This window comes from Bos taurus, chromosome 2 (assembly GCF_002263795.3).
Source record: "Bos taurus isolate L1 Dominette 01449 registration number 42190680 breed Hereford chromosome 2, ARS-UCD2.0, whole genome shotgun sequence".
Taxonomy (NCBI): domain Eukaryota; kingdom Metazoa; phylum Chordata; class Mammalia; order Artiodactyla; family Bovidae; genus Bos; species Bos taurus.
In genome coordinates, this window is record NC_037329.1 from 21,990,347 (window position 1) to 22,015,907 (window position 25,561).

At 38.5% G+C, this 25,561-nt stretch overlaps 1 protein-coding gene across 6 annotated transcripts in view; it reads left to right on the forward strand.

The window, feature by feature from the left end:
- The window catches only part of CHN1 (chimerin 1), a 202,251-nt gene that overhangs the window by 147,247 nt on the left and 29,443 nt on the right, over positions 1-25,561 (forward strand). For 4 of the 6 annotated variants that reach the window (XM_005202319.4, XM_015474801.3, NM_001113247.1 and 1 more), the window contains 1 exon segment: positions 7,307-7,384. In XM_005202319.4, coding sequence (XP_005202376.1) covers positions 7,307-7,384 — 78 coding nt within the window. 6 annotated transcript variants of the gene reach the window in all.

The following is a 25,561-nucleotide window of genomic DNA, read 5'->3' on the forward strand; positions in this document are numbered from 1 at the left end:
TCTGTCATTTGTGACACTGCACTCAAGTACTGCTTTTCAGACTCTGGTTGCCTACGAAGGCTACTGTATTTCTTCCAAGGGATTCTTGCCCACAGTAGTAGATATAATGGTCATCTGAATTAAATTCTCCCATTCCTGTACATTTTAGTTCACTGATTCCCAATATGTCAGTGTTCATCGATGTTCATTTTTGCCGTCTCCTGCTTGACCATGTCCAATTTATCTTGATTCATGAACCTCACAGGACTTGAGCGTTTCCACTTTGACCCAGCCACTTCATTCTTTCTGGAGCTATTTCTCTGCTCTTACCATTGGACACTTTCTGACTTGGAGTCATATCTTTCAACATCATATCTTTTTTTTTTTTTGCCTTTTCATACTGTTCATAGGGTTCTCATGGCAAGAATACTGAAGTGGGTTGCCATTTCCTTCTCTGGTGGACCATGTTTTGTCAGAACTCTTCACTGTGACCCATCTGTCTTGGGTGGTGCTGCATGGCATGGCTTGTGGCTTCATTGAGTTATGCAAGCCCCTTCACCACGACAAGGCTGTGATCCATGAAGGGGAACTAAACTACGTCATACCTGTAAAGCATTTACTAGTACAGTGCCATGTAGTTGTCAGTTAATAAATGTAAGCTGACATATAATTGTTAAGTACCTTGAATATATTCCACTCTTGGCTCTAATGGAGAGAAACTAGGTTACAAATGATAATTTAAGGGACACAAGTATGAATAATCAGTATATCTAGAGTGAGCTGAATTTGCTTGGATCTACAAATTTTGATTGTGGAAGAGCTGTTGTTTATAACTCAGTTTCAACATTTTGTAGAAATTGCAGAATTTGCTAAACTTGAATTAGTGTTTTAGATCACCCAGTAGTAAGCAAATCCAGCTACTCTACACGTCCATGAGCCTTAGGGCCATGCCAGCTAGAACAATCTTTTATGGTACTTATTGGATGGAATGTTGATTTAGCTTAGTTAACTGGAGCATTGAGGTCATGAGTCCGTGATGTCATCATGATGTTACAAAGGAGGTAACTGTTTGCATGAGGTCTTTGTAGTTTTCTAGAAAACATTCTTACTGTTAGTATTTCCTGACATTCAGTAACTGGAGATTTATTCTTTTGGCTTAAGTCTTGGTCCCATACTAAAATCAGATACTCGTGGAAAAGGAAGTGTAATCAGTCATCTGCACCTTAATGTAAGCAGGATTTGAGGCAGGAAGGAGGAAAGGACAGGGGTTACTCAGTTTGAGCCCAGGGGTTCAGATTACTAGTACATGGTAAGTTTAAAAACTGCAGAACGGTGATGCCTATGAAAAGACCCTGATGCTGGGCAAGATTGAAGGCAGAAGGTAAAGGGGACGACAGAGGATGATGGTTGGATGGCATCACCAACTTGATAGACATGAGTTTGAGTAAACTCCATGAGTTGGTGATGGACAGGAAAGCCTGGAATGCTGCAGTCCATGGGGTTACAAAGAGTCAGATACAACTGAGCGACTGAACTGAACTATGATGTGTGCCTAAACCATGTGGCTACAGTTTGACCTGAAACTCACGTTGCTTAGGACAGTGGCCTTGGGCCTTTAATGTGTATCACTGTCACAGGTTAGACTAACTCTGAACTTGGACAACTGGGGTCTTGGAAGGAAAAGAGGTGAAACTTCTATTTGTTAATTACTTTCTGTGCTAGGAATAATGAAAAATGCTTATTATCTCATTTAATTCTTAGTCATTCTATAATGTAAGTACTTTTAATCCACTTAAATCAGTAGCTTGAGCAAAGACTCACCACAGCCAGTAGATGAAGGGGTTAAGGTCAGCACTTCTCTCTGACCCAAGAGCCCATGTTCCTGTTTTGCTAGGCTTGGTGAAAATGAGAGGCTAACTCAGCACAAATCCAGTATTGTTACTAGACAACAGCAGAGTGGGGTCAGTGGTAGAAATTTCTTTATTTGAAAAACAGCAAATGCATTCCTTTCCAAGGTCACCTATTTCCCCCTTACAACACTGCCAGCCCGCACTTTCCCAGTCCTCTTCTCTGAACTGCAGAGGGTATGACAAAGGTAGACACAGAGAAGTTGTGGGATCTGCTCCTTTCCCATCTCTCTCTCCAGCCTAGTCACCCTTATCTGAGCAGAATACAGAAATGATATCTGTGTTAAGGATGGACAGAGTCAGGTCCAAGACAGGCCAAAGGTTCCCAGTCAAAATACAAAGCAAAATACTGCTGGTGTTTCCAGCAAAAATGACCCGTGAGCATTTCTTCGCCTATAAAACACCCATTATGCAACATGTCTCGGGCTCTATAACCAAGAACTGGGACAAAGATATGAAGCATAACACATTGTTCCTGACATCTTAACAAATGCTGAGAATCTTCTTTCCTTTTAGCTCCATCCCATCCTGCTCCTTCAGCTAACACACATTATATGCCTTTTGAAAGATAGGATTAGAACTAGCATTGGGGCAATTTGATAGAGACCATAATATAAAGAGAAGAGCAGGAGTTTCAGGCATGCTTGTATGTATGAACCAAAGGCAGATTAATCTAACTCCTTATACAGAATGGGTTCCCTTGTGGCTCAGCTGGTAAAGAATCTGCCTACAATGTGGGAGACCTGGGTTCAATTCCTGGGTTGGGAAGATCCCCTGGAGAAGGGAAAGGCTACCCACTTCAGTATTCTGACCTGGAGAATTCCATGGACTCTACAGTCCATGGGGTCACAAAGAGTTGGACACAACTGAGTGACTTTCACTTATACAGAAACCTGTCTTATATTACACAGTGTACATACTCTGCAGCTAATATTTGGCACAGCAGCCCTGTATCATTTATTGAATGCTTGTATGGATGTGAAAGTTGGACTATAAAGAAAGCTGAGCGCAGAAGAATTGATGCTTTTGAACTGTGGTGTTGGAGAAGACTCTTGAGAGTCCCTTGGACTGCAAGGAGATCCAACCAGTCCATCCTAAAGGAGATCAGTCCTGGGTGTTCATTGGAAGGACTGATGTTGAAGCTGAAACTCCAGTACTTAGCCACCTGATGTGAAGAGTTGACTCATTTGAAAAGACCCTGATGCTGGGAGAGATTGAGGGCAGGAGGAGAAGGGGACGACAGAGGATGAGATGGCTGGATGGCATCACCGATTCGATGGATGTGAGTTTGGGTGAACTCTGGGAGTTGATGATGAACAGGGAGGCCTGGTGTGCTGCGGTTCATGGGATTGCAAAGAGTCGGACACGACTGAGCAACTGAACTGAACTGAACTCTCTGTAGTCTTTTCTTCTTTATGTATTATCCCCAAACTGTCCAGTATCCTATAAGATAAATATTACTAGCCATGAACATGAAAGTGTTTGTCGCTCAGTTATGTCCAGCTCTTTGAAATTCCATGGACTGTAGCCTGCCAGGCTCTTCTATCCTTGGAATTCTCCAGGTAGGAATACTGGAGTGAGTAGCCATTCCCTTCTCCAGGATTATTATCCATGGTATGTAATAACCAAGGCAACAAATAAATCTCCCAAGGTCAGGATTCAAACTTCAGTGTCTCTGATTTTAAATCACATTTTTTATTGTAATACACTGCCCTCCAGTAAAAAATAGCTGCCTTCATTTGATTTTTATTCATTGAATCTTTATTTGTACCAGCTACTGTGCTAGATTCAGGATTTAAACTGAGATGTGTAAGACCTAGTTCTATATAAACAGCTACATAGGCAACTGTGATATGAGGCAGAAGGTGATACGTCTCGTAATTAATGAACAAGTGAAGGACTCTGAGGTTCACAGGTGGGTAACGTCACAGCTAATGCTTCAAATGGTCAAAGGTGTCCTGAAGGAGGGGATATCTGAATGGAGCCTGAGGGCTGCATTTCCTACTGCATGTACTGTGGGCTACACTTGAGATCTAGATCTTAGTGATGATTACTTTTTCTTACCATTCGGTGTTCCTCATTGTTTGCTATGTCTTACAATCTATTGCTACTCTTCAGAACTGAAAAGAGAAAATAACTAGAGAAACACCTTGAATACCAGAGAGAAAAAAACAACTACTCTCAGACTCCATGGTTTCCTTTCATTTTCTCATTTGAGTGGATATAGCATAGTGTTTGGAGAAGGCAATGGCACCCCACTCCAGTACTCTTGCCTGGAAAATCCCACGGACGGAGGAGCCTGGTGGGCTGCAGTCCATGGGGTCACTAAGAGTCGGACACTGAGCAACTTCACTTTCACTTTTCACTTTCATGCATTGGAGAAGGAAATGGCAACCCACTCCAGTGTTCTTGCCTGGAGAATCCCAGGGATGGGGGAGTCTGGTGGACTGCCGTCTATGGGGTCGCACAGAGTCGGACACAACTGAAGTGACTTAGGAGCAGCAGCAGCAGCATAGTGTTTAAAAGCCTAACTCCTATCCATCACTTAACCTAATAGCTGTACAATTTGGGGAAGTTAACTTCTATAGGCTTCAGTTCTTCCCACTATAAAATGAGGGTAATATATGCCTCATAGATAGTTCTTCTGTGGAATTAATGGGATTCTGTATATATGAAACTGTTTAGCTGGGTGCTTAGAGCCTAAGTACCTAATAATGATAGTCATAATTAATAGATGCTCTATCCATCTAAGTAGATAGATATGGCCAGAAAACATAAGGAAGAGTGGTAGACATTTGTCTGGAATGTCAGAACATTGATACTGATTCTGAATGCAGGAGTTAGCAATTCTGACTTCAGAGCTCCTCAAAATTAATGCAGAAATGCAGTTGCAGTTATAGAAGGTGTAATAGTGACAAGACCTCCAGCCAGTTGAGAGGAGCTAAGAAGTTTTTCATCTGGAACCCTTGTTTTTTGTATTCTTAGTGCCCTGGATAGTTGCCCAAGTTGTTATTATTCCAGTATTTCTTTCATAAGTAGAACACTTACTCAGGAAAGACAGTGACTGCAGAGTCTTAGTAGACCTTACCTCTCAGTGACAGAAATATTCAGTTTTACTCAGCCATGAATTTTCTGGAGAACTCTACTATGAATATTTTTATACTGTGGTTGAATTTTAGTTACTACAGCTGAAGGACTGGGATGATCTATAATAAAGTATTTCCTCATCAGAAATACTCAGGAAAAAAAGTTTCTTGGGTTACATGAGGTAACTGTTGTCTCTAAATTAGTAATTTAAACATTCATTGTTAAATAATGTGGAGAAAAAAATTACTGTCAAATTTGCCTTTAGAGTCTGTGTTTTTCAGGCCCACTGAGAAAAACATAAACTTGCTATAGGTTGTGTGTAACTAAAGAATTGGCTGGCCTTTCTATTTTTAGTCATCACATGACAAACTAGGTCTAAGCTAAAGAGCAATGTAGGTTAGGCAAGGAAGTTCTTTCCATTGTATTTCTACTTGGAAAAAAATTTTTTGTCTCCTATTAATCAGGTAAGGGTATAAATTTGTGGAAATGAAACATCTGTAGATCTAAATGTTAATGTTTGCCTTTTTATTTACTTAGAAGTGTTTTTTAAAAAAGAAATCATTTTAAAAGACTCAAACCTATAGACTCAAAAAATATTGGGGTATGTTTATAAATCATTCATTCAGTATTATCAATATCTGCCATGGTTTAAGGACCACTTCATGCCCTAATTAAATTAGAATCTGCAGGAGCCCCATAGTCCTTACAGACTATGAAATCTGAAATAAATTGTTTGCACTTATCTAAGCAGATGGACTGAATTCATTTGAATATAGCATTTTTGATTCTTTAAATACAATGTAACTTTAGAATCAGAATGGGTTAAACTTAATTACTATAGCATGATGAAACAGATGGGAGGTGTTGAGGGACCCAATATGAGAAAACCTAAGTTTACAGCCCCTTGGCTTTAAAGAAATGAACTGTGTAGGTATTGCTCTTAAATGGAGCTGGGTTTGAGGCTCTTGCCCAGCACTTGCCTGTCTGTATCAGGAAACGGACAGCTCAGGGTCCAACACTACATCTGGGGCCTGTGTACATGAGGGACTGCTCCCAACCAGCTTGCACCGTGGCCTGGCCTGGAGCTCTTTGAATGAAGAATGTTGAGATTAAGATTTAAAATAATGGTTGGACCTATTTAAAATTACAGATGCGCAATAAAACTACTCACGGTAGAGAGATTGAACTGACTGTTCCAGGCTGTCAGTGCAGACAAGGGTGTGCTCCTAGCTCTTCATGAAAATAGTATGATACCTAGTTAAACTCCTTTTGTTTTTCATCAAAATGCTTTTCAGCTTTTGCTCATGTTTAATAAAATTGGGTTTTAGTTAACTAACTGTAGTCCATATGCACAAAGGCAAATTATAGATCAGCTTTTCATAATTTACCTGGCAGGTGGTACCTTCTTTTTAAAACCTAGTGCGTGTGTGTTAATTTTCCTTTGCTTTTAATAGGTTAAAAAAAAATCCATTTTGTAATGATGCATGACTCATTCAGTGCTCATTGTCTTCCCACTGATTTTTTTTTTTTTTTTGCCTTGAGCCAGCAAGAAAAATCTTACATGAGAGGAGGGAGATACAGAGTTGAGGAATACAGTACTTAAATACTGTTGCTTGATTCTCATTGGTTCTCTCCTTTCTTACGGTGACCAGTCTAATCAGCCTTCCTTGCCAAGTCCCTCCCCTCCCCCACCCTCTGCCAGGGGCTTCCCAGGGTGTCAGTTGCTTGAAACTGACTGCAGGCAGGATGTAGGCATCTCTCCTTCAGAATGGACATTAATACATTGACTAGAAAAGAAAGCTTTTAGAAATGTATCATTTGTCAAATTGCATGGCTCTTTAAAAAGGAAAGAGAAATGCTGAATGTTTTGTATGTTGGCATCGACTCTTTATTTCTGTTCAGACTTTTAAGTTTTCAGAAGCTTAAATATAGAGCCCTTTAAAAAAAAAAAAAGGAAGAAAGAAGAATTTTTCTGGCTAGTGGACCTCTTTTTAAGAAGTGCTTCATCACCCTCCTCCACCTCTCCGTGCTGTTTCTCTGCAGCTCTCTGTAGGGTAGGGCTCTGTGCTGGCTGGAAGAATGCTCATTTGTTAGCTGAATAGAGTTCATCGACAGACATAGATCAATATAGGTTTGCTTTATTTCCTGTGAATTCCAAAATGCCATCCAAAGAGTCTTGGTCGGGTAGGAAAACTAATAGAGCTACAGTTCACAAATCAAAACAAGAGGGCCGTCAACAAGATTTATTGATAGCAGCCTTGGGAATGAAACTGGGTTCTCAAAAGTCGTCTGTGACAATCTGGCAACCTCTGAAACTCTTTGCTTATTCGCAGTTGACATCACTTGTTAGAAGAGCAACTCTGAAAGAAAACGAACAAATTCCAAAATATGAAAAGGTCCACAATTTCAAGGTAAGAATATTTATTTTTAACCTTTTCTTATAAGAAAGGAAATGCACATTACTTGAAATATACAATATTAAAAGTATGTCTTTTTAAAAGTAGGATGACTGGACTAAACTGTTCTTGCTATTCAGGGAATGAAGATGTTTTAAGCATGATTTTTTTTTTTTTAAGGAATAGCTGAGTAAAGCTGATAGAATCCAACCCCATTTTCTCTAGTGCTGATTTAGTATTCTGTTTGATCAGTGTATACTCAATGGTAAAAGTCTTGACTGATATTTAAAAGGTCTCAACTAATAATGATCTTGGCATTATTATTTGTGATGCAAATATGTCTAACCACCTTTGTGGGATGTTTTGTGAAAGGATTAGACCTTATCTCCTTTCGTTTCTGGTAAAAAAGCTTTGGCTCTAAGAAGCATGTGCTGTTGCATCTGGATTGAGCAGATGGTGTCCATTTCCCATAGTTTCTGTCTTTTCTCCTCTGCTAATGAATTGACCATGATGAAAGGAGGATGGCTACCATGGGACTCTTATGCTGCTGACACTTAGCAGCTTCTCTTCACTTTTTTTGAGTATTTTCTTTCACCTTGTGTATGTGTATATATGTATAGTTTTTAATTATTATGTTACTGTGTTTTACCAACTGTACTTTAATCATTTTTCATCAAAATGTGTGTGTAGATTCAAAGTATGTGTAGACCTTGCCTGCATTTATAGCATGATACAAGACCTTGAAGTTCAGTCCTTTGCAACCTAATTCAGAGAACATATGTGAGATTGTATGTGGGAGACCCAATTACACTTCATGGGTAAATGCACTAGCATTTCTATAGTAACTGCCCAATAGTTATACAACTTTATGATGAAGTTCCTGAGATAAGAATACTGTTAGTGTAGACAAAATGGCATTAGTTTTGATGTTAGGGGGTATCTGTTTTCAGAAGATGATAAGGCTGGATACCCTGCTCCTCCATTTGTTTATTAATTTATTTAGTAGATAGAATGCACCAAGCTCTGTAGTAAGACAGTTCTTTCCAAATTTGCAATTTTTCCTGATTGTTAACACTAGCATTAATTTTACTAAAATGCCAAATACCGAGCCTCCAATATGCTCAGCTTTTTCCATAGGGAAAAAGATTTTTATGAACTTCAGATTATCTGGGGATAAAGGATACATCCCAGAATGCATGGGCTGTGTAATGATTGCCAATATTTCAAGGTAAACCAAGTAGTGTTTTCTCTCTTTCAACATTATTAAAGACTTGACCTTTTCAACCAGTCTTTGATGTAAAGTGAAATTGAGACCACTGATGTAAGTCCTAACTACCTCTTCCGTTTATGACCTAAACAGTCCCTCTAGGTCCTAGGCCTCAGTGTCTTGCATGATGTGCCACCTGGTCTTACAGGATTTTTATCAGGAAAATGATCCCAAATATATCCTTTTGCAAATACCAAGTTATATACATGTTTGGTCTCAAAAATAGCCATTTAGGTTCCTAAGCAGGAAATTATGTGAACTCTTTCAAAATGGTGAGATTTTAAAATATATCCCTCTGGTATGTTAAGCAGAAACAGATTGACCTGTTAAGGATGCCATTTTAGTGCTAAGTTCATTGTACATGCTTTCTGTCAATATTGATAAAAAGCAAAGGGTAGGTCTGTTCAAGAATTTCATAAACAAACACATTCTTTCATTTTTGGGGTTCTGTCTTCCAGTAATGTCTAAGTTTTAATTTAACATGTGACTTTAATGAGCAGATTTTGTATAACCACAAAGTGCTGACTGTGGGACCAATTGTGACTCATAGCTCAGTACCAATACTGTTTTAAAATTCTAGGTGTTTTTTGTTGTTGTTGTTTGTAAAGAGCATATTAAAAAGTAGAAGTCTGCTTCCCTTTTTGGAGATAAAAAATTAAAATGAGCTTGGACTCACTGTTTTTTTAAAAAAGTATTTATGCTCAGGAAGAGCTCATGTTGGACAGTGGATTGCATTACATATTTTTTAGAGTTGCTAATAAGGTCAAAAGTCTCAAAATTTGACTCTTTCCATTGAAATTACTCTTTGTTTCTTAAAAAATGTTTCTGCGGGGTCGTGTTATAAAAAGGAGAGAGGGGGGCATACTTGACTTCCAGGGAAATCCCTAAAAGAATTCAGAGTCTGTGGCTGGAGCAGTGCTCTCCCACACAAATGCTCACTTAGAAGGTCACTGCCTGTGATATATAAGTATGTCCAGCTCAGAGATTTATTGTCGGGAAAGTCCTGAGCATTTACATACTGATAATCATTCATGTGGCCTTGCCATTGACTGTTTTTTGGTTGCTGAAAGTGCACTCTGCTGAACCACCAACCCACTCACCAAAGCCTCACTTCAGTGTGGTTTTCTTTTTTTGCCTCTTGCACTGCCTTGTTATATAACATTGCTCTGTGGTGTGGAACAGCTGTCAGATCTCATTTCAGAAGGTGAAGCCACGAGTATGTTGTACCTTTGGTGAAACCTGCCCGCCCCCCACCCCGCCAAAATTCAACTGGGCCTAACTCCATTGTTCTAGGCAGGTGTTTGGTTTTTTGTTATTGTGTTATTTATAATAAAAGAGAAAAAAACAGGAAGGCTTCCCATTTTGCTGTGTTATATAACACAGTCCCCCTCCATTATTACTTACAAGGAAGGATTTGATAAAGAATCTACCACAAGAAAGATAGGTGTCTTTCTTAGGGAGGTCATCATTTAAAAATAAATATACCACATCCTTTAAAAATGATTATCCTGTAAAGTTGTCAGCATATATTAGAGTGAAAATAATTTTAACTGTCTCCTGGGTCAACCTCTCATTTTAAGAACTGCCCCTATCCTATCGCAACAGAGAGAGCAAGTGCACAAGTGCAAATTTCTTAAACCGACTTAAAAACTAAGCAAAACAAAACCACCTCTGCCATTAAAAGTCAGACACAGGCACCCCACCAGCAGTGACTGTATCCTACATCTGAGGCTCTCCGGATTGAGTGATAACTCAGATCCAGTCCTTGCCCTTAGGAACTTGCTTGCTATTTGTGTGACCTTGGGCAGGTTGCTTCATCTTTCTAAACCTCTGGTTCTACATGAGAAAAGTTGAATTCCTGATATGTGTAGGTACATGATAACCACTATTCCTGTTATTACAAATTACCCCTAAGTGGATATTTTTTCTGAATCCATACCAAGACTGTTTCTTGCCCAGTAGCAGAGATCCTGATGCAGTTGAGAACCCTGGCATGATTGTGGTGCTAAAGAAAGCTCTTGCTTCTTTCTTAGCTCCCAGGCATAGTTATGTAAGAGCAGTGCATTTTCACACACCACAGAATACAGTGACATCTTGTGTATTTCTTTTACTTCCTTCAAATCATTCAATGTTCCATTTGGTATGTTTAATTCAAATAGCTCTTTAAGACAAAATCAAGATTACATATAATGTAATAATAATAACAGAGAACTGGCTAGTTGGGCAAATTAATTAAAAGCAAACATGAAGGATTATAGATACTTTTTTAATTTTTATTTTATATTGGAATATAGTTGATTAACACTGTTGTGTTGGTTTCCAGTATACAGCAAAGTGATTCAGTTATACATATACATGAATCTATTCTTTTTCAAATTCTTTTTTCGTTTGGGTTATTGCAGAGTATTAAGCAGAGTTCCCTGTGCTATATAGTAGGTCCTTGTTGGTTATCTATTTTAAATATAGTAGTGTGTACATGTCAATCCCAAACTTCCAATCTATCCCTCCCACACCCCATAACCATAAATTTGCTCTTTGTCTGAATGAGTTTGTTTTGTAAATTAGTTCATTTGTATCATTTTTCTTAGATTCCACATATAAATGATATCATATGATAATTGCCTTTTTCTGTCTGACTCACTTCACATAGTATTATAATCTCCAGGACCATTCGTGTTGCTGCAAATGACAGTATTTCCTTCTTTCTAATGGTTGAGTATTAATTCCGTTGTGTATATGTACCACGTCTTCTTTATCCATTCATCTATTGATGGACATCTAGGTTGCTTCCATGTCTTGGTTATTGTATACAATGCTGCAGTGAATATTGGGGTGCATGTATCCTTGCAAACCAGGTTTTTCTCTAGATATATGCTGAGGAGTGGGATTGCAGGATCATATGGTAGTTCTATTTTAGTTTCTTAAGGAACCTCCATACTGTTCTCCAGTGTCTGTACCAGTTTACGTTCCTACCAACGGTGTACGCAAGGGTTCCCTTTTCTACACACTCTTTCCATTTATTGTTTGTAGACTTTTTTGATGATGGTCATTCTGAATGGTATGAGGTGATAGCTCATTGTAGTTTTGATTTGCATCTCTCTAATAAATTACCAGTGTTGAGCATTTTCAACATAGCATTTTCAGTGTTGTTTCATGAGCGTCTTGACCATCTGTATGTCTTCTTTGGAGAAATGTCTATTTAGGTCTTCTGCCCATTTTTTAAATTAAATTACTTATTTTTTTATATTGAGCTATATGAGCTATTTGTATATTTTGGAAATTAATGCCCCAGTCGCATCATTTGCAAATATTTTCTCCTATTCTGTGGGTTATCTTTTTGTTTATGGTTTCCTTTGGTTTGCAAAAGCTTTTGAGTTTAATTAGGTCCCTTTTGTCTATTTTTGTTTTTCCATTAACCTAGGAGATGGATCAAAAAAAGGTACTGCTTCATTTCATATCAAAGAGTGTTCTGCCTATATTTTCCTCTAAGAACGTGGTATATTTTCCATCTGTTTGTGTCATCTTCAGTTTCTTTCATCAGTGGCTTACAGTTTATGGAGTATAGGTCTTTTGCCTCCTTATAGTTTTCAGAATACAGTTAGATTTATTCCTAGGTATTTTATTCTATTTGATGTGATATTAAATGGGATTTCTTTATTTCCTTCTGATCTTTCATTGTTAGTATATAGAAATGCAACAGATTTCTGTGTATTTATTTTCTATCCTGCAACTTTACCAAATTCATTGATGAGTTCTGGTAATTTTCTGGTAGCATCTTTAGGATTTTCTGTATATAGTACCATGTCATCGGCAAACAGTGACAGTTTTACTTCTTTTTTCCAGTTTGGATTCCCTATATTTTTCTTCTTTGTTTGTCATGCATAGGACTTTCAAAATTATGTTGAAAAGTGGTGACAGCCGATATCCTTGTTTTTTACTAATCTTACAGGAAATGCTTTCAGCTGTTCACCATTGAGAATGATATTAGCTGTAGGTTTGTCATATATAGCCTTTATTATTTTGAGGTATGTTCCCTCTGTGCCCACTTTCTGGAGAGCTTTTATAAATGGGTGTTGACTTTTGTCAAAAGCCTTTTCTGCATCTATTGATTTTATCATATCGTTTTCTTCAGTTTGTTGACGTGGTGTTATCACATTGATTTGCGGTTATGGAAGCATCCTTGTACACCTGGGCTAAATCTCACTTGATCATGCTGTGTGATCCTTTTAATGTATTGTTGGACTTGGATTGCTAGTATTATATTGAGGATTTTTGCATGTATGTTCATCAGTGATATTGGCCTATAAGTTTCTTTTTTGAGTGTTATTTTTGTCTGGTTTTGATATCAGGCTGATGGTGGCCTCATAGAATGAGGTTTGGAATATTCCTCTGCAGTTTCTTGGAATATCTGAGAAGGATAGCTGTTAACTCTTTAAGTGTTTGATAGAATTCACCTGTGAAGCCATCTCATCCTGGACTTTTGTTTCTTGGGATCTTTTAAATCACAGTTTCAGTATTTGTGATTGGTCTGTTCATATTTTCTGTTTCTTCCTGAGTCAGTCTTAGGAGATTATATCTGTCTAAAAATTTGTTCTTCTAGGTTGTCCGTTTTATTGGCATATAGTTGCTTGTAGTAGTCTCTTATGATCCTTTGTATTTCTGTGATGTCCATTGAAACTTTTTTTTTTCATTTCTAATTTTATTGATTTGATCCCTCTCCCTTTTTTTTTCTTGGTGAGTCTGGCTAAAGGTTTATCGATTTTATCTTTTCAAAGAACTAGCTTTTAATTTCATTGATCTTTTATTTCTTTATAATTTTCTTCTACTAACTTTAGTTGGGGGGGGGGTGTTCTTTTTTCTCTCATTGCTCCAAGTGTAAGGTTAGGTTGTGTATTTGTGATTTTCCTTGTTTCCTGAGGTGGGATTGTATTGCTGTTATACACTTCCCTCTTAGAACTGCTTTCGCTGTGTCCCATAGGTTTTGGATGGTATGCTTTTGTTTTCATGTCTCTAGGCACTTTTTTCATTTCCTCTTTGATTTCTTCAGTGATCCACTGATTGTTTAGTAGCATATTGTTTAGCCTCCACATGTTTGTGTTTTTTACTTCTTTTCCCCTTTCCGTTGATTTCTAATCTCATAGTGTTGTGGTAGGAAAAGATGCTTGATATGATCTTAAATTTATCAAGGCTCACTTTGTGGTCCAGCGTGTGATCTGTCCAGAATATTCCATGTGCACTTCAGAATGTGTATTCTGCTGCTTTTGGATAGAATGCCCTATAAATATCGAGTCCATCTGGTCTAATGTGTCATTTAAAGCCTGTGTTTTCTTACTGATTTTCTGTCTGGATGATCTGTCCATTGATGAAATTGAGGTGTTAAAGTCCTCCACTATTATTGTGTTAACGTCGATTTCTCCTTTTATGGTTGTTAGCATTTGCCTTATATATTGAGGTGCTCCTGAGTGCATATATATTTAAAATTGTTATACCTTCTTCTTGGATTGATCCCTTGATCTTTATAGTGTCCTTCCCTGTCTCTTGTAACAACCTTTAAAGTCTGTTTTGTCTGAGTATTGCTACTCCAGCTTTCTTTTGATTTCTATTTGCATGGAATACCTTTTCCATCCCCTCACTTTCAGTCTCTATGTGTCCCTATATCTGAAATGGTTCTCTCATAGACTATATATATGGGTTCTGTTTTTGTATCCATTTAGCCAGCCTATGTCTTTGGTTGGAGCATTTAATCCATTTACATTTAAGGTAGTTACTGAAATGTATTGGGTTGGCCAAAAAGTTCATTCTGAGTTTCCATAAGATCTTATGGAAAAGCATGAGCAAAATTTTAGGCCAACTCATATGTTCCTTTTGTCATTCTTTTTTTTTTTAATCAAAGGATAATTGCTTTACAGAATTGTGCTGGTTTCTGCCAGACTTCAACATGAATCAGCCATAAGTATACATATGTCTCCTCCCTCTTAAACCGTCCGCCTGCTCCCCTCCCAAGTCCCAGCCCTCTAGATTGTTGCAGAGCTCAACTCAGGTTTGAGTTCCAAGTCATGCAACAAATTCCCATTGCCTATTGCCATTCTTAATTATTTTGGATTTGGTTTTGTAGATGTTTTCTCTTCCTTTCTTCTTTTGCTCTCTCATGACTTGATGGCTAACTTTAGTGTGTTTGGATTCCTTTTTTGTTTTTGTGTATCTAGTGTAGATTTTCAGTTTGCAGTTACCATGAGGTTTTGATACAGCAGTCTGTATAGAAACAAGATTGTTTTACGTTGCTGGTCTTCTAATTTCAAATGCATTTCCAATGTCCTGCATTTGTGCTCTCCTCTCCTCACAGTTGCTGGTTTTGATATATTTGTGTGCAGATAATTTCTTTCCCTTACGGTGTGTTTGCCTTTACCAGTGAGCTTTTCCATTTATAATTTTTCATTTCTAGCTGTGGCCTTTTCTGCCTAGAAAAGTAGTAAGTTCCTTTAGCATTTGTTGAAAAGCTGGTCTGGTGGTGCTGAATTCTCTTATCTTTTGCTTGTCTGTAAAGTTTTTGATTTCTCCATCAAATCTGAACAAGAGCCTTGCTGGATAGAGTATTCTTGGTTGTAGCTTCTTTCCTTTCATCACTTTAGATATCTCATGCCACTCCCTTCTGGCCTCCAGAGTTTCTGCTGAGAAATCAGCTGATAACTTACAAGGGAACTCCCATAAGGTTATTTGTTGCTTTTCCCTTGTTACTTTTAATGTTCTCTGTCTTTTTGTCAATTTGATTACTGTGTGTCTTGGTGTGTTCTTCCTTGGATTTATCCTGTATGGAACTCTGTACTTCTTGGACTCAGCCGGTCTCACAGCATTTATTAAAAAACTGTTTCATATTAAAGACTTAGATATAAGCCCTGAAACCAAAAATCCAGAAGATGAAAACATAGAGGAAAATGTTTTTGACATTGATCTTGGCATTGATTATTTACATATAGCCCCAAAAGCATAGGAAGCAAAAGCAAAAGATAGGTAAGTAGAAACTTTTGCACAGTAAAGGTAACAGTCAAGAGTGAAAAGGCAACCTATGGATTAAGAAAACATTGACATTTGCAAATCGTGTATCTGGTAAGAGGTTAATATCCAAAATATATAGGGATGTCATACCAAAACACTCATTTCAGAAATGAGCAAAGGACCTAAATAGACCTTTCTCAGAAGATAAGACAGATGGTCAACAGCTGTATGAAGAGGTGCTCACATCACCAGTCATCAGGGAAATACAAACCAAAACAAGGTATATCATCTCACACCTGTTAGAATGTCTGTTGTCAGAAAGACAAATAACCAGTGTAGGAGAGGGTGTAAAGGAAACCCTCATGCACTGTTGATGGGAATGTAAATTGGTACAGCCACTAAGGAAAAGATTATAGAGGTTCCTCAAAAAATTGAAACTAAAACTGTTGGTGACCCAGCAGCAGGTCACCTTTCACTCTGTTGATTTCTTTTGCTGTGCAGAAGATCGTTAGATATAGTCTCACTTGCCCATTTTTTGCTCTTGTTCTTTTCAAATTTGGAGAGAGATTTGGAAGTTTGTCTTTCTTGGGGACTATTAGTGGGATTTCTTAGGAGTCCTATTTCTTTTATGGGATTAAAAAACAAAGTATTAGAGAGTAATTTAGCATTTGGGGGAAACTTTGCAAGTTTGTTTTCAAGGTGTACTGTGTCTTTTATGAAATTAAAAACCAAATAATTTAAAAACAAAACAAGCTTTTAAGATGTTAAGGTTGCCACTTTTAAACACCTTGAGGACGAGCCTGGCACTCCGTCACCAGAACCGATCCTAGTTCTTATTTTCAACCAGTGTCCTAATTTGAGACCCTCTGTCAGAGAGCTGCATCTAATGCAGTATTGATTATTTCCATCATGTCTGTCTGTGCTGTTGACAATGTTTTAGAAAATGTGGTTTCTCCAAAATGTTTCCTAAAGTGGAGAATCAGCCTGGCATATGACTCTCAACACAGTAACAAGTTAAGGATGTAAATCCTCAGAAAGAACACACAATTTTGAAAAGTCACCTCCTCTACAATTCTTTTCTCTTAGTATTTTAGTTTTTGTCCACACAGTAATCTGATCTTCAAGAATTTGGGACATGTTCATGCTTTATAGGCAACTTTTTATAGTCGTTTGTATCATATATCCATCCCCCCTCGCCCCCAGAGTTAATTTAGGATTAAGTCTTAATTCTGTTCATGTGTAATATTTCATATCTCTGTTTTCTACAACCTTGACACATTATACTTTTCTTCATTTTCTTTGTGGCCCATTATATCAACATTCCTTGGGAGACAGTCTAAAAGTGAAGCCTGTTGTGGCTTTAATAAAATAATCAAAGTTTATGCTTGAGGAATATGTACATGTCATAACATCTTCTCTATATCTCAGTACAATTATTACCCTTATTAGTTAGCATTCAGTTTTCTTATGTAACAGTAGATACGGAGAAGGCAATGGCACCCCACTCCAGTACTCTTGCCTGGAAAATCCCATGGATGGAGAAGCCTGGTAGGCTGCAGTCCATGGGGTCTTGAAGAGTCAGACACGACTGAGCGACTTCACTTTCACTTTTCACTTTCCTGCATTGGAGAAGGAAATGGCAACCCACTCCAGTGTTCTTGCCTGGAGAATCCTAGGGACGGTGGAGCCTGGTGGACTGCCATCTATGGGGTCGCACAGAGTCGGACACGACTGAAGTGACTTAGCAACAGTAGATAGCCCAAAATATCATTGCCCAAAGGGCAGAGAGAACAGACACATAGACACCAAAAGAAATGGAATATAAATCTAGGAAAGATCTTTTTAAGTGAAGAGAGCACATGCAGATATTGATTTTTCTTGCTTAGATATTTTATCACAGCACTACTGATAGCTGAGAAACCACTACAGATTATTTTCCAATAAATAACATACCAATAGCTCTTTTTTTTTTCAGGCTTACTAACCTCTCATCTTAAATTACATTAATATTCTTTCTGCTGCTAGAATAGGAAAGATAGAAAAGGGGAAATAGCCCAGTGGCGGTACACTCCTGAAGAAAATAATCAACTGCTTATTTTCTATATGTGTGTATTTTGTAGGGAGCAAAAGTAGAACCGGGTGTGTTTTTAAAGTGTTATCCAGACATAGAAGTTGAAAAGAATACATTCATTTTTAGGTCGTGGGAGCCAGAGGATTCTTGAATCTCCTCCAGTCTGTTGCAGTGGAGATGACATTTTTGGCTATGTGAATGGATTTGCCCAAATCAGGCCTGAATGTGAAGTTCATTCTCTCTCTTTTGTAGAACTCCCTATGTTTGGAGTCCTAGCCCTTACGTGTTCCACACCCTGATGGCTGCTTGTGGCTCTGCCCTGCAAGCTCGCACAGTGTGTTCATAAAGTGAAGATCCACCTCTCAGAGGCCTGTAATTTTGCTTTCACGGTTTGCTATTACAGCTCATTACTCCACCATTGTATGATGTTGATTCAGTGTGTCTTTTTAGAAATCCACTTGGAACCCAAACTGATATTTACCATTTGAAAGAACAGATGGGAGACTTTCCATCCAAGTGTCCGAAAGACCAACCCATGCTCTCTGAGGCAAAGTGGGAAATTACTGGCTCGAATAGTAGGAAGAGTCCAGTGTTACTTGAAGGCATCCCTTGGCCCAGGGCTTAAAATGCTACCAGAACTCTGCCACCCAGTTCTGTCTTCATTTGTAGGCTCCCTCTGGTGACAGGATGGCTGGCAGAGGTTCCTGTTCTGTATATGAGCAGATTCTAGTCAGCTGCTTAAAGACTATTTGAGCAAAGGGCTTGGCAGGCATTCATCCAATTATCTTATATGCCCATCTCTGAACCAGTAGCTCTGGTTCAAGGGAATGGAATGTGCCGATTGGCTTGGATCTAGGTCACATACCTTCCACTGGAGCTGGGGATAGGGTCAGCTACATACAGTTCACATGGGTTGAAAACTGTTAGCCAAAGACAAGACATTTATTCTGTATGGCTGAAAAATAAGAAATGCCCATTACAACATTAAATGACAAATGAAATCACCAGTTACAAAATCCTAGTGTACAGCTCACTGAATATAATGTTAATGTAACACTTGGCTGAGAGAAGTGCACATGTAGAGCAGGAGGGTAAAAGAATCCAGAAGCAGTTCAGCCTGTAGAAAGGGCAGTGAGGACTTCTGATTAGGTTAATGCCATTTGACGTGTGTTGAAATGGATGCCCAGAAAAGTCACAGGTTCAAGCTCACATGAAAGATCAGTTTTAGAATCAAGAACATAATCTCAACTCCCACTTTCAGCCGTGATGGAAGAAATAGATATACCTTCCCATCTTACACAACTAGCAAACCATAAAAAGTATACAAAACAACAGTCAGACATTGAACAACAGGTATTACAGTTCTGTGATACCTAAAGAAGGAACACAAGCAAGGTGAGTCTTAAGATTGCTCTCACTCATTGCGTGAAGGCAGTGTCCAGGCCACAGCACATGGAGGGGGAATCCTCTGGTCTAACCAAGTTGAGGACACAGATTGGAGTTTGGTAAGACAAAGAAGCTAAAATTTGGGGGGCAGAGTACCTGGGGGACAGAGCTGTGCACAGAGCTCTGGAGTTCTGCATAGGCGTCTTCATGAGTCTTTTGAGTGAGTGCTTATCTACACCTGCATGAGAAAAAACTATCAGAAAACCACCAGAAAGCAACAGGCTGAATAATTACTGAAATTCACCCTAGGCTGAGCATAGTTTTGCCCACCTGAGAGTAGAAGTGGAAAGACATCATAATAGATGAGGCATTGTTTTACAAGTTGTCAGGATGGTATCATCTTAGGAGTATGATTACATTACCAGTAGACTAAAGGCTGCAGTGAGGAAAGAAAGGGAAGCTGTTTAAAATAATCCAAATGGAATCTCTAGAGATAAAAAAAATGCCTGAAATTTAGAATACACTGGATGGTGTTAATAGCATACTAGGTAGCAGAGAAGACGAAGATTATTGAACCAGAAGACTCAGTAATAAAAATATCCAAAATGGAGGACAGAGACCCGGGGCAGGGGGTGGGGGCCCAGCATCAGAGACCAGTGGGACAGTATCCATCTACCTTAGGTGCAACTGGAGTCAGAAGACGCAATGGTGGGAGGTCATGGGGTAAAACAATTATTTGAAGCTGTAATTACCAAGAATTGTGTACATTTGATGAAAACCCACAGATCCAAGAAGTGCTATGAGCACCAAATAGAAAAAACATGAAAACACCACTAGGCACATCATAATCAAATTGCTGAAAACCAGTGCTAAAGAGAAAATTGTAAGAGCAGCAGAGAAACAAAGAGAACACCAGGTTATGGGTAAGAAATTTTCTTCCTAAAGTGGTACTCTGCTTCAGCCTGAGAGGTGAAGTTTTAATCCCTTACATATGGTAAAATATGTACAAGATGTCTCTAGGCTCTGGAAATTAAACGTGTATTTGGTTTCTCTTGAATTTTATTTTCACACTCCATTTTCATTATGTATTTGTAGTTTTATGGTTTTATAGGACCTTAAATGTGCACACTCACAACTAGAAATAGGATGTACATTTTTTTAGAAGAAGAGGTTAACATCTTTAAAGATTATTTCAGTGTAGGAAAAATATGTCAACAGAAGAAGCGTATTTTGCTCTGTCACTAGTACTGCATAGATGGAGGAGCCTGGTAGGCTATAGTCCATGGGGTCTCAGAGAGTCCGACACGACTGAGCAACTTCACTTTCACTTCAGTAGTTCTGTTGGGAAGTGGGGAGAATACATACAGATGCTGAAAGACAGCAAAATTCTCATCACTAATTATGCAAACCAAGGGAATAACATCTTTACTCAACAATAATAATAAAACTATATTCTAGAATAACTGTATTCTGCAAAAAATCTTTCAAATATGAAGACACAATATTTTTTAAACAACAACAAAAAAAACCCTGAGTGATTCCATCACCAAGAGACCTATAAAAAAGAAAAATAATACCAGATGGAAATTTAGGTCTGTACAAAACAATAAAGAATGCCAGAAATACTAAACATGTAGGTAAGTGTAAAAATATGTTTTTCCATCATTTTAGTGTTTTTTTTTAATTAATTTACTGTTTAAAGCAAAAATAGTAATATGTAGTTTGCCCAAGTAACACAAATTACAATAGCATAAAGTATAGGGTCGGAAAGTGGAAATGTACTGTTGTAAGATACACTATACATGAGGTGGTATAATATTGTTTGAAGGTAGACTATAATATTGTTAAAGATGTATATGGTAAACCTTAGAACAAACTCTAAAGATTAAAAGTTATAAGCTAATAGTGTAGACAGAATGGATTCATAAAAAGTATGCAAGAAAAAAATGCAAATGAAATATATAGAAAACAAAAGCGAGATGACAATTTAAAGCCAATTATATTGAGAGCTACACTAAATGGAACTAAACTACACAGTCCGTTAAAAGAGAGAGGTTGTTGTCAGATTGGATTTAAAAACCAAGATGCAACTATATTCTGTCCACAAGAAACCCACTTTAAAGAGACAGAGAAATAAAAAGATTTATCATATAAACAGTAATTCAAAGAAAGTTCAAATGGCTATACTTAAACATAGTAGTTTTCAGAACTAGAAGTATTATTGGCAGTAAAAAGGGTAAAATTCATCAGGAGGACATAGTTTAAAATTTATATGCACCTAATATCACAGATTCAAAATACATAAAGCAGCAACTGAAAAGTGAAATGGGCAGGTCCACAATTACAGATGGAGATCTCTGCACTTATCTCACAGTGATAGGACAGACAGACAAATAGAACAGACGTGAAATCAGTAAGGATTTAGAAGGCTTGAACAACAGTATCAAACGTGGTATTTGCAGAGGATTCTACTTGGCAACAGAGAAGGCAATGGCACCCCACTCCAGTACTCTTGCCTGGAAAATCCCATGGACGGAGGAGCCTGGTAGGCTGCCGTCCATGGGGTCGCTAAGAGTCAGACATGACTGAGCGACTTCACTTTCACTTTTCACTTTCATGCATTGGAGAAGGCAATGGCAACCCACTCCAGTGTTCTTGCCTGGAGAATCCCAGGGACGGGGGAGCCTGGTGGGCTGCCGTCTGTGGGGTTGCACAGAGTCAGACATGACTGAAGAGACTTAGTAGTAGTAGTAGTAGTAGTAGCTACTTGGCAACAGCAGAATACACAGACTATTCAAATGAACATGAAAGGTTTACACCAAGATAGACAATATTCTGGGCCATAAAAAAGTGTCAATAAATATAAAAGGATTGAAATCATATAAAGCATATCCTCTTACCACAACAGAATTAAATTCAAAATCTGAAAATGTTTCCACATGTTTAGAAATTAAACAACTTACTATTAAATAACTCATGAATTAAAGAAGTGATCATAGGAACATTAGAAAATATTTTAGCCTGAATAAGAGGAAAACTACAACATACCAAAATTCTTTGGAATGTGGCTAAAATAGTGCTTAAATTTAACTTTGTACCATTAAATGCCTATTTTGGGGGGGAAAGGTCAAATTAATTAGCTAAACTTTGACCTTAGGAAACTAGAAAAAGAAGACCCAATTAACCTGATAGAAAAACAGTAGAGAAAATTTGGATCTCTTTTACTAGAGCTTTAAAAAGAGTTTGACCTACATAGAATTTTTTGTGCATTTTAGTGAAACCTTTTCCAGGTGATTAGAGGAATATTCATAATAAAACAACAAACTGCTTCAGGTGACATTTTTACAACTATAAGCCAAAGAGAGATTGAAACCTGGCCTTGAGGAACTGTGACTATTAGTACAGACTTGGCTTTGAGAAATTGCAGATCATAAGATAATGTGGATTAGTCTGAGCTTTTTTGTCTCTTAGTGTTGAGTTTACATCCTATAACGTGGTATAGAGATTATCTGTCACTCAGCTGTGGATGGTACAGTGGTTTTTATTGCACAACCTAGTTGATTCATTTATTGTATTTTCCTATTATCCTTTGATAATACGACTTTAGGAGATTGATATTTTGAAGTGTTGATTTTTCCCTACTGATATTTAAATGCAACATTAGTCCAAGTAATGAATCTAAACTTTCAAAGTAGAAGTGTTTTAGGTACGGTGTTCGACATTTTAAAACTTTTTAACCATAGTTCAGTTTAGAGACAAAGCTCTCATTAGAGCTCCTATAAAAAGAAATTAAAAGAAATTTGCTTCTGAAACTTGAAAAACGGCTGAACATTAAATTATAGGTTCTATAATGCTTTAAACACCCATATTTTAGAATGGAAAGTTTTTAAATTACTGGGTGATATTTATTGTTACATCATTTATTACGCAAACTTCACCTTGTAATGTGATAAATAAATGCCTTGAGTAGTTTGGTGTTTCCACTGCCTGATTCCTGGATTTCAAGTTGATGGCTCTGTGTAAGGGGCCAGTCTGGCAGCTTAGAACATTGACACCAGAAACTGTGTTTTAGCACTGATGAAGTTGTATATGAGCCTAAGCTGGAGAAGGCAATGGCACCCCACTCCAGTACTCTTGCCTGGAAAATCCCATGGACGGAGGAGCCTGGTAGGCTGCAGTCCATGGGGTCGTGAAGAGTCGGGCGCGACTGAGCGACTTCACTTTCACGTTTCACTTTGATGCACAGGAGAAGGAAATGGTAACCCACTCCAGTATTCTTTCCTGGAGAATCCCAGGGACAGAGTAGCCTGGTGGACTGCCGTCTATGGGGTCACACAGAGTTGGACACGACTGAAGCAACTTAGCAGCATGAACCTAAGCAAGTTCACTTGTCTGTACCACATTAACTCAGCTGTAATTTTAGAGATATTTCTCCCTCACTGGGATAGTGTTGATGTGGAAAGATAGATCATGAAGGAAGCCATAAAGAAATTTAAACTTTGTTAACAAGGCCCAAGAGGGTGACAGAGGATGAGATGGTTAAATAGCATCACCAACTCAATTGACATGAATTTGAGCAAACTCTAGGAGATGGTGAAGGACAGGGAAGCCTGGTGTGCTGCAGTCCATGGCGTCGCAAAGAGTTGGACATGACTTAGCAACTGAACAACAAGACCTTGTATAGGATTGTGGTGAATGGACTGTGTGACTAGAATTGATAATACATTATTTTTTCTGTACATGCTTATGTTTAAAGAATTGTTTTATATACCTTTTAATAAAAATCATTTGTATGTTTTACATGTGGAATCAGAACTAAATTATTAATAGTGTCCTGATAATTGTCTTAATAGTAAAGCATGGCTAGTGTTGTAGTCTGACCATGTTATGATAGCTTTTGCCTATAGTTATTTCTCATATTTAGGGGGATACCACTGATGGGTGATATGACCAAGGTATGACCAGGAGTCTCACGATACCTCCCTCAATTCTGAACAGTTTTCTCACTCTTGAAACCTAAGGTTACTGAGTTTTCTGTCCTTTGTCCTCCTTTCACAGAGATACATACCTCTGACGGTATTAACTGCTTGTGTGGTGAAGTGAGTACCTCACAGCCCCTGCACGATCGTGGGTAGTAGCCAGGTGTGGACGCTGTTAGCACCTGGACACCTGGCAAAAGGGACATTTGCCCAGTGCTTCCATGCACACAGAACCCCCTTGAGGTTGGCCAGAGGCTGTGCCCCTCCTCCTACACCAGGCATCCTCCAGCCCCAAGCATTGCTTGAGGCCACATTTCAGCATGTGCTCCAGGCACTCCTCCTGCCTTTCCTGCCCTGGGCACCACCTTACAGTAGAACAAGTCGGGAGGCACGGCCAGTGCCATGTCAGTGCTGCTGGCTTAACCATACCCAAACCTTACTGTTTGGTATAGACTTTTCCTGAAGAACGTTAAGACCACTCATAGTTTAAATAACAAGGCAAGAAGTACTGCTCTGATACTAAAAGAAAAAAAGTGTTAGTCGCTCAGTTGTGTTCCATTCTTTGTGACCCCATGGACTGTAGCCTGCCAGGCTTCTCTGTCCATGGGATTCTTCTCCAGGCAAGAATACTGGAGTAGGTAGCTATTCCTTTCTCCAGGGGATCTTCCTGACCCAGGGATCAAACCCAGGTCTCCTGCATTGAAGGCAGATTCTTTACCACTAAGCCACCAGGAAGCTATAATACTAAAGATACTCCTATTTTTAAGTTCCCCCTCCCTCCCATTTTTTTTTCCCCCTGCAGGGTACCTCTGTACAGTTTTAAGTGTTTGTTGCTAATGATAATAGCCAATGTTCTGCAGTCTCGTCTCATTATTTAGTATCAATCAAAATATACCTTAACCACAAAGAAGTCAAATTAGGACCAAAATTCTAAATCCCAGACCTTTGGGATCAAAATTAAGCCATCTCAGGAAGACTAAAATTGGCTACTTAAAAGAGTACATTCAGGTGCCCTAAAGATAAAAATGAAAAGAAAAAAAAAAAGCCTTTCGTGCCCAGCTGCCTGCCTACCTACATTCCTTTCGTTTTGATTTTGATCATCTGTTCTCTCCCTTCGTTGCCTAATATCACACTGGAGAACTGACTCATCAGAGCCTCCCAAATGAAGAGCGGCAGCTGAAATGTCATTCCCACCTTTCCAGGCAAAATTTCATTTCCCCTAATGTTCTTATCGCCTCCAACATAGTTTATATTTGCAGCAGGCTTTGCAGGCACTCTCCTTGGCTGTTTGCATTCATGCTTATTTCTAGAGGTAGTGTTACGGCTTGGGAGGAATAATGAAGATGTGATTTTTTCTTTCTGTTGCCATAGCATAGAATTCTTTTCTGCTGTTTCTGTTACTGACATTCAAACTGGAGATGTGAACGTCAGAAACCTGAGAAGCAGACGTGCTGGTTTTCTTATGGAAACCAGGGTTCGTGTTAATGTGACGGTAG